Genomic DNA, 9,725 nt, shown 5'->3' with positions numbered 1-9,725 from the left:
GGAGGGGGAGGGGCTCACCTGGTAAAGAATTGGTCCCACAGCTGTTGGGTGCTAGCAAATGTTCTGTAGTATCAGACAGGAACGAAGGTGGGTTCTCTCCTCAGGTAACCGACCACTTTGTCTAGCCAGTGTGCCAGGGCGATGTGCACCATACAGGTCTTTTTTCTTTTTGCCTGTGAGGCTGAAGTTCACTGGTAACCCTGAGTAGGTGGTGCTGGACCAGTTGGCTGGTTGGCAGCTGTTTTGCAGTTGGCTGGGCTGACTGGCCTCCATGTTGTGCTCAGAATACTGCAATCAGAGGCTAGCCCTTGACCTCTGTCTGCCGAGCTCTGAGTCTGCGCACAGGTTGGAGCTGTCTCCCAGGGAAGCAGAGTCTTGGCTTCCAGGAAGGGCAGGTCTTCAAGGCCAGAACACTTCTCACTGAGAATGTTTGGCATCCTGAGGCCAAAACACATCTTCCATGATGCTCCAGCTCAACACTGCCCTCCTGACTCCCACCCGCCAGAGCGTTCTTTTTACTGAACAGAGCATTGAGGAGCTCCCAGTGAGGGGCAACCCCCTTAGGTTCCAGGCTGTGAGCACATTGGAACTCAAAATGGTTTCTTTATGGGTTCCCAGGGTCTGTGTCGGTAGCAAACTGCACTGTTCACAGAAAGCAGCTGGGTCCTCCTGGGCTTGGCCAAGGCAGAGTGAAGGGCAGGGGGAGGGGCAGGGCTAGAAGGTAGGATTGTTGTGTGCGAAGATGCAGATGGGGAAGTGCTTGACGTGGGAGGACCACTGGGCTGCCAACTGGAAAAACTCCACGTCATTCCACTGCACGCCATCGATGACGACCGGCAGCATACTCTGCTGGTGCTTGGCCTTGCAAACCAGGCGACCGATGCCCTGGATGCACTGGCTTTTGCACTGCACATCCTCGTCCTTGGTTTTCATGGGCGCCTTCATTTTCTTCTCCTTGGTGACCACTTTGATGGCCATGGCAGGTGTTGCTGTGCCCTCACCACTGCGGGGCAGCCTGCTGACCTGGACAGACTGGAAGAAGCACTTGAGTGTGGTTTTGGTGGTAGGCAGGTCTTTCTTCTCTGCTACTCTCTTCGTATCTATTGGCTGGGCTGCTGTCCAGTAATCCACCTGCAGCTCCATCATCTCTGCATGGACGCTCTGGCTGGTGGAGGACAGGCCCCCACTCATTGACGGGGGGGAGAGTGTGTTGGGTGAGGCCTTCCCGGTGGGGGACAGAAGCTCCCTGGAGCATGAGGGGACCACATCATCTGAGTCTCCTAACATGGCTGCAGATGGTTCCACTCTTCCAACCTTCACTGCCCCCACAAAGGGGATGAGCTTCTGTGAGGACTTCTCATTGGGGCGCTGCTGCTTAGACATGAGCATGGCCTCTGCGATGGGCAGCAGGTAGACACAGTTGGCCCCCGCAATGTACTCAGAGATTCTGGACACAACGTCCTGTGTGTCCTGCAAGGTGTTCTGGGACTCCAGGTTGTTGAACATGTCCCGCCAGTACAGGTCCTGGAAGCAGTGGTTGTAGCGGCAATCCATGGATCCCAGGTAGCTGGCCAAGGGGTGGGAACCCAGCGGGATGACCAGGAAGCGCATGTAGTCTAGCCATTGGGGTGGCTGCTGGGACAGCTGCTCCACGAAGACCCGCAGCACAGTGTTGAAGTAGGGCTGTGCCCCTGCCACCGCCATCTTCACAGGCGTCAGGGCCTGGGAATTGAGGTTGCAGTATCTCTGCATGTGTGACACGATGATGCTGAAGGCCTCCTGGACGTCATCTGTGGAGCAAGTGCACACCACGGGCAGCGTGTGCCCCTGCAGGATGTCCAAAAGTAACTGGCCCTGCCAGTCGGAGGTGTTGACCAGGATGATGTTCTCGGGCATCTTGTCCTGGGAAATGAGGATGTGGTTGAGCTGGTCACACACGGGCTTCCTGAGGATCTGCGGCTGGCTCTGTGGGTCTGGGCTGTCGTTGTCCAGTCTGTTGACCCACTCATTCAGGACTGTGTCGCAGCCCCGGCGGCCAGCCTGCTTCCTCTTGGACCTGCTGGAGGGCATGACTAGAGACTTGGTGAAGCGCACTATGGATGGCAGCTTCTTGGTGAACCAATGCTGTGTGGAGGACCCTGCCTCCCGGTTGTCCTCCAGCTGTGCCAGCTGCTTCCCAGGGGAGTGAATTCTGTGGGCCATTGAGTCAGAGCCACTGTCACTTGACATGCTGTCAAAGTACCGCCTGAGTTTGGGCTTTGGGGTGCTGGGGACACTGATATCATCCTCCATGTTGAGGCTACTGTCACTAGAGCTCAGCACAATGTCATACCGACGGTCCAGAGCCTGCTCCACTTTGGGGACATGCCTCACAAGGGCCTGTTCTGAGGATATGACCTTCTCTGACACTTGGGCCATGAGCTTAGATGCCACGGCTTTCTGGTGGTAATTCTCTTGCCTTGTCATGCATCTCCTTCTTACTATCAGATTCCCTTTGTCCTCCTGGGACTGCCTGTGGACGGCATTGTAGCTGGCCGCCTGCTCCAAGAAGCAGCTCTCAGATGTGCCGGCGAAGTCATGATGCGAGGTTTGGGCCTTGGTGCTGGCCTGCATGGAAGTGGTCTCATGATCGATAAGCTGGCTGGACAGGGAGGGCATTCGAATCTTAGTGGTGGGTGTGCTGTAGGCCACAAGTTTGGAGACACTGTGGCTTGGCTGCTTGCCTCCCGGGGCCCTCGCATTCTCAGGCAGGTGGGCCAGACTCAGAGGCTCCTTTTGGATCCTGGCGCTGTGCAGGCCCCACATCTCCATCTGCAAGCTGGAGTCTGACAGGCCTTCCACATGTGGCCTGTGGTTGGGATTGGGGCTGCTGAGGACACTGTGATTGTCCTTCACGTCTGGGCCGCTAAACAGGCCTTCAAAGTATGGCCTGAGCCTAGGTTTGAGGGTGCTGAGGACGCTGCCATCGTCCTCAGTGTCTGGGCCACTGTCACTGGGATTCTGCAGCATGTCATACAGGAGGTCCAGGTCCTCCTCCACCTCCGGGACAGGCTCCCCATGGTCCTGCTCAGGGTCCAGGTCCTCCTCCGACACTTGGACTGTGTGCAGCCATAGCAGGACTTTCTGGTGGTAGTTCTGTTGCCTGGTCAGGGTCCTCGTTGTGAATATGAGATTCCCCTCGTCAAAGTCATCCTCCTCCTGGTCAGCGGTATGGTAGCTGGCCTCCAGCTGCGAGAAGAAGCTCTCACACTTGCACTCAGTATAGTTGTCCGAGGACTCAGCCTTGGGACTGGATTGCCTGGCGCTGTCCTCCTGGTCGTTGGGCGGCCTGGACAGGGAGGAGATCTGGATCTTGTCCACCTTGCTGGTGGGTGTGCTGTGGGCCACAAATTCATTGTCCCTCTCACTTGGCTGCTTGCCTCCCAGGGCCCACGAATTCTCAGGCATGTGGGGCAGACTCAGAGGCTCTGCTTGGGTCCTGTCACTGGGGCTGCCCCACATCTCTGTCTGCAAACTGGAGTCTGACAGGCCATCGTAGTATGGCCTGAGCTTAGGCCTGGGGATGCTGAGGACGCTCTCATCCTCCTCCATGTATGGGTCACTTTTCCTGCGTTTCCCTGTCATGTCAGACCGAAGGTCCCTCTCTGCCACTTTGGACCTGTGAAACAGCGCCAGGACTTTCTGCTTCAAGTTCCCTGGTATTGATTGCTGCTGCTTCTTTGGCTTCCCCTTCTCCAAGTCATCCTTGTGCAGGTCCTGTCTGTGCATTCCCCTGCAGCTGGGCTGCAGCTCAGAAAAGGAGCACTCATCCTGCCCCTCGTCGTTACCTGCGGACTTGGCCTTAGGGCTGACCTGCATGGCACTGTCCTTGTGTTCGATGGGCTGACTGCACAGGGAGGAGATCCAGATCTCGGCCACAGTAGTGGAGGATTCCTTGATGCTGCCGCAGAGGCTCACCATCTGGCCACACTTGGGGTTTCGCTGCATGACGTCAGCCATATGGATGGCACCAGTGGCCAGTGTCTTGTAGCCCAGGACATTTCTGTTCTGAGAGCACTTCCTCTGCTCCAGCATGATCAGGAGCTTGTTCCCTTCTCCCTTGAGGAAGTGGTTGTACTGCAGGGAGAAGGTCAGCGCCAGGTTGGTCTGCACTGGTCTACCGCGGGGCAGCACAATCTCTTGGGACCTCAGGATGCCCTTGGAGTCCCGCATCTTGACGGAAATTACCACGGAGTTGAGGTCCTTGGCCAGCTTCTTGACGATCACTAGTTTCTTTAAAGTGAGACTACACCACCTAGGCACGCAGCTGGGGCTGGAGCAGTCCAACTCCCAGGTGGCGAACAGGTTCTGGGGGACCTGTGTTTTGAGCACCGTGGACGTGCTGGCCAGGCCCACAGTTCTTGAGGAAGCTGCAGCTGCTGGCACCCTACCAGTCCTTTTCCTACTCAGGGTTGATGGTTTTTCCTCCTGTAGTGGGACAGAGGAGGGACATGATTGGCGGCAAGAAGGGGGGCATGAGTGGTCGAAGGAGAGTGCTGCCACACAAAAAGTGACCACTCCCTAACCTGTGATTAGGTCAGGGAAGGCCTGGGTGGTGGTCTTTTACACTCAGAGACCTAAAGTTATCACAAAGGATGTTCTGAAGTCAAAACGTTTTAACTCAAAGCTGCTTATGGTGGGTCGCTGGGACCTAGGCTGGAATCTTCTCTAAAAAAGGTCATTCTTTACCTTAACGGAGACTTTCTACTGTCCTTTGGAATCTACAAGTACATAGCTTTGGAATGTCAAAGGAATTTTCCTGTTTTTGGACACTCTGTGCTCTGTGGAGACCACAAACCCCCTCATTGTTATTGAGTTCATTGTTGGCTGTTCTATCCTGTATCCCCCTATGGGAAAGAAGTATGCATCTGTCATTTTACTTTTTATCCCATCTATCACCAATGGATTTCATGCAACCCACATACATCTCCACTTCTGACCGTAATATCTAAAATAAGGTGGAAACTGCCATTCTCCAGAGCATAATTCCCATCCATTGAGATTTTGATTCAAGGCAAATGACCATTTGGCTCAGATAAAATCTCAACAATTGTTCACCGTTTCGAATGCTTCTTACATTGACATTTACTTGGCACAACACAGCAGGATCCCAGAAAATCTCACCCAGCACCACCCTGCAGACCTACACCTGGTGCTGGCATCCAGCAAAGGGTCCATTGATGCACCAGTTCCCTGCCTGTCGGGTGAACTTGGGAGAGTTGTCTCTTGGACTCAGGACCTTCCCTTGCTTGTGCTGCTGACTTTATGTGAGCCATGTTTTGTAATATTCTTGGTGGAACACAGGTTACCAGTTGATAGATCCCAGGCTAAGGAGAGACAGGAGGGAAAGTGGAACTGGTTTTCACCCCTGGCTTTTCTATAGGATTTGCCTTTTGAGAGTCTGGGCAAACACCTTAGCTGTGCAGGTGAGGGCTGATCTTGTTCAGCTCAGAATCTGAAGGGGAAATCCTCCTTCCTGCAAGCATCTCAGATGTTCTTAGACAACTGAGGATCCTTGCGGGTGTGTCAAACGTCATTCCTCATGACATGCAGGAGCCCCATATGGAAATTTCCACACAACTGCTATTAAACTAACTGGCTCTTCAGGGGGAGCACTAATCAGGTGCAGTCCAGCTGCGCTGGTAGCCCTTCTGGTTGTTGTCGTCAGCAAGGAGAGAAACTGAGGCACATAAGAAGGTTGAATGAGACTCCAGAGGAGTGAGCATCTTACAGCTCAACCCATAAAGCAACAAACTTTAACCCACTACATAACATTCCTAGGAAATGTGCGGAGACTCTGCAGATACCAAGCAACAATAAAAACAACAACAACAAGCACACCTACAATTAACGTGGGAAGTTGTGCCCTCATGGCTGGGAACTCCCAGACTCCAGCCCGCATTAATATTCCTAAGAGGAAGCCTTCACTTGCAAGTGCTTTACAGAAATGTAAATGTAGGAAGATTTAACTAGAAAATATCAACTAAAAATGGCCAATATACAGTTGTCTTTGGGTGCCTAAATTAATTTTTTTGCCGGCAAAACAGAACAAACAAAAAACTAGAAAAATGCCGGCCTGAAAATTAAACCGATTGAGTGACTAGGACGCATATCTTGATTTGGAAATTAGAAACTTCTTAGGAGAAGCACAGATAAATTCTCTTTAAAAAATAGCCAAAACCGGTTTGGCTCGGTGGATAGAGCATCGGCCTGCGGACTGAAGGGTCCTGGGTTCGATTCCGGTCAAGGGCATGTACCTTGGTTGCAGGCACATCTCCAGTAGGAGGTGTGCAGGAGGCAGCTGGTCGATGTTTCTCTCTCATCGATGTTTCTAGCTCTCTATCCCTACCCCTTCCTCTCTGTAAAAAAATCAATAAAAATATATTTAAAAAAATAAAAAAAATAAAAAATAAATGAACAAGAAACTTCAGAGATTATCTTCAAACTCTCCTGAAGCTAATACATGCTAACACCCCATCCCCCCCCCTTCTATAGCATGTCCACTCTATCTTTTGCTCTCTGAGCTTCCTTGTCCAGATGTGTTCCTTCCCTTCCCTTCTTCCTTCCCCTTCTGTCTCCTCCACTACCCCTCCCTACTGACTTAAGGGAAAAGGACAATAGGAATCCTGCCAACTCTCTTTGGAGAAAAGCTGCTGTCAGCCAGAGAGGAATCAGCAATCACTCTCCATCTTCTCAATGGCTCTGATTGGTTCACAGAGATAATTAACTGATAGAACATTTAATCCTGGCTATTTTAACCTATTGCAATTAATATACTCCTGGTTTGTGGGAGCAAAAGCAAGAAAATTACTAAATAAGTTTTATAGAAAACTCCTATAGAGAAGCCTCCACACTTTAGGGATATAGGAAACTGAAATAGGATTTAGAAAAAGGAAACCAACAAAAACAAGCATGGGGCTGCTCCAAGCGTGTTTTTCCTTCTCACTCATACTTTGGGAGAATTTTAAATTATCATTAAAAGGGAAGCCACTGCCCTAGCCAGTTTGGCTCAGGGGATAGAGCGTCACCTGCAGACTGAAGGGTCCCAGGTTTGATTCTGGTCAAGAGCCCATGCCCAGGTTGCGGGCTCTATCCCCATTAGGGGGAGTGCAGGACGCAGCCAATTGATGATTTTCTCTCATCATTGATGTTTCTGTCTCTCTCTCCTTCTCCCTTCCTCTCAGAAATCAATAAAAATCTATTTTTAAAAAGGGAGAGGGGGAGCAGCTACTAAGTACCCTGTATATACTGAAGCCACTTTATTTGTTCTTAACAACACCCAATTAATTGCTTCACCGTCGGAATAGAGCTTCCCTACAAACGTCTGTTTTTTAATCAAAACCTGTTTCCTTCCAACTAGGGAATGTTATGGGAATATATGAGGTTTGCTTATCAAATCTTCCCCAATTCACCTGTTAAGTGAGTGAGGTTTTTTTTTCTTTTTAATGAAATCAGTGATGCTCACATATGCTTTTTCCAGAATAGTAACATACAAACTTAGAATAAATGAAGGTGAACCAAAAGGGAAAGTAATGATTTCAAAGGGACCTTTCAGGAGGAAACTAACCTTTAGCCTGACTGAATGTTTGCTAATCATCTCTTCTTCATCATTATCTTCCACAAGAGCTTGAGAGATGGCTTAACAGGGTCCCCACCCTACTGAGAAGGGCCCCAAACAGCCCAGAGATATGCAGACATGCCTCTAACACTAGGCTTGCTCATATGTCTGTCTAAAGATGGAAAACCAGCCCACAGTGACTTGAGAGGCCTCTTTTGGGGTACATATCCACCAAATGAGAGAAACTGGACCCTGAGTGCCTCAAGAAAGAATCCAATCTTCTTTTGTCACACCACCTACCTGGTCGCAATATAAAGTCGGTAATGGACAGGTTGGGCACCATTAACTTTAAGACTATCTTGCTGCTGAGACCTGTGTTGCCATTCCCAGGCGAGACTGACGGAGGATTCATATTTCTGAAAGCCTTTATACCTCTCAGAGTTGTGTGCTTTCTGGAAACTAGAAAAATGTTCCCAAAAAGAAAGAAACAAACCAAAAATGGGCGGATGAATTTGTCCATCTCTTGTCAACAATTGGGTGGCAACCCAGTCCCTGAGTTGCAGAAAATGACTATCCTTGTTTTACAAATGAAGTCTTCAAGGTACCAGAGGTTTGCCTCCAGAAGCAATTCAAAGGCCACCAAGTCCTTTTACCTTCCCCAAACCTCCCCTATTCATTTCAGAGGCTTATAGAGAATTGGCTTCATGCAACCAAAGTCCCAGAACCTTTGAAGTGAAAATACCTGAGTTCACCAAGACCTCTCCTCTTGGCCATTTTTAAAATACAAATCTCTGGAAGATATGTCTTATCCCAATCAAAAAATAACACCTTACCCATCCACACTAATCACTTTAGCTTACTTCAACTATTTCTTTCTAACATAGTAAGTTTTAATGAAAGTTAATAAATATCTACATATTTTGAAACAAAATGAAATACTGACATATTGAGTCTAGACAAGTCTAATGTTCACCTACTTTTGGGTTTTTATTACAGACGGTCTGTAAAATGCATTTGGAGCTGTTGACGTAATGTTTTGTGCTTTGTTGAAGGTGTGTTTTTTGAATGTAAGAGTGTAATTAAAATATGTTGATCATCGTCAATCTAAAGAATGCTGGTTGTTCACTTGTGTGCTTACCATTGGAAATTAAGGCTCCTAAGAGTTAACAGTTCCAGTGAAGTTGGAAGAAATTATATAGTTGTGACAATAGAAGGCTTGAGGTATGGAGACTCCTATTTGAAGGAAAAGGGCAAATGTAAGTTTCTCTAAGGATAGTTATTTCTGAATGGGTAAGAAGGTTTGTGAAAGTTGAGGAAAGGTTTGTAAAAGGGAGTGTGGGCTATAAAATTTTGTGAATATTTTATATAAAAATCATCCTGTATTTCTCTGCCTAAAAGAGTAATTCAAATTATGTGTATAGTCTTTGTGTGATATGTGTTCATCTATGTGTTATGTGTGGTGAATTGTCAGCGTACATATGACATTACTAGGATATAATCTTTATTGGCCTGCAAAGATTAAATGCTTATGTAAATTAAGGCGAATTCTGTAGTCTGGACAAAATATTTAATATTACAACTGTTTGCAAGGGTGATGAATATCTTTTAGAGTTATTACCCTAAGTCTGTGTTTGCTTTACTTAGATTTACAAAAAGTGCATGGTATAATCTTTTGCACAAGTATATCTGCAATCTCCCCAAAGATTCCATTGTAAGAGACTTTTTAAACAGGAGGTGACTTTGAGTCAATTCCCATGGGCCCTGGAATACCTCAAGGATTTATTCTCGCTCCTTATTAAAGAAACGTTTTTAACTAATTTAGGACTACTTAATATGCTTGAAATTTCCTCAGAAGCTTTACCAAATTAAAACATAAAAATAACTGCGCTGTTTGTGTACATCTATTTTTTATTTAAATGGATGTTCTAAAGATTTCAACCTGCCTTAGGAAGGAACGTACAAAGATTCAAAGGAAATTACAAATAGGAAATTCTCTGGGGTGACAGTGATCTTGGTGTCAGCGACACGGGGCCAGCCAGGAGGATGGTTCCCTGTGAGGGTATCTAGCAGTCCGACTCCGGGTATTTGTGGCACAAACATTGGAAGTTTATGATTTATAACCAATTCT

At 48.2% G+C, this 9,725-nt stretch overlaps 1 protein-coding gene across 1 annotated transcript; it reads right to left on the bottom strand.

Moving 5' to 3' along the window:
• Positions 1–714: 714 nt before the first annotated feature.
• On the bottom strand, positions 715–4,212 carry LOC138994831 (phosphofurin acidic cluster sorting protein 2-like). The gene is made up of 5 exons (XM_070395025.1): positions 3,659–4,212; positions 3,500–3,501; positions 2,916–3,098; positions 2,675–2,834; positions 715–2,185 (listed from the first exon to the last, which is right to left on the bottom strand). The coding sequence occupies exons 1-5, from the start codon at positions 4,210–4,212 to the stop codon at positions 715–717; spliced, it is 2,370 nt and encodes a 789-aa protein (XP_070251126.1).
• Positions 4,213–9,725: the final 5,513 nt, after the last annotated feature.

This window comes from Myotis yumanensis, unplaced genomic scaffold (genome assembly GCF_028538775.1).
Source record: "Myotis yumanensis isolate MYYU_CA2020_CCGP unplaced genomic scaffold, mMyoYum1.0.hap1 SCAF_16, whole genome shotgun sequence".
NCBI classification, from domain to species: Eukaryota; Metazoa; Chordata; class Mammalia; order Chiroptera; family Vespertilionidae; genus Myotis; species Myotis yumanensis.
Note: the sequence above shows the minus strand (reverse complement) of the source record. Positions and strands in the feature narration are given on the sequence as shown.

What these genes read in the sequence shown, in the direction of transcription:
- LOC138994831 (XM_070395025.1), bottom strand. Translation starts at nt 4,212, where the DNA reads ATGCGGGACTCCAAGGGCATCCTGAGGTCCCAAGAGATTGTGCTGCCC. An exon ending in GCTCAGGCCATACTTTGAAG is followed by an intron (nt 2,835 to 2,915) that starts GCCTGTTTAGCG and finishes CACATGTGGAAG; the next exon opens with GCCTGTCAGACTCCAGCTTG. An exon ending in CTTGTGGCCTACAGCACACC is followed by an intron (nt 2,186 to 2,674) that starts CACCACTAAGAT and finishes CCACAGAATTCA; the next exon opens with CTCCCCTGGGAAGCAGCTGG.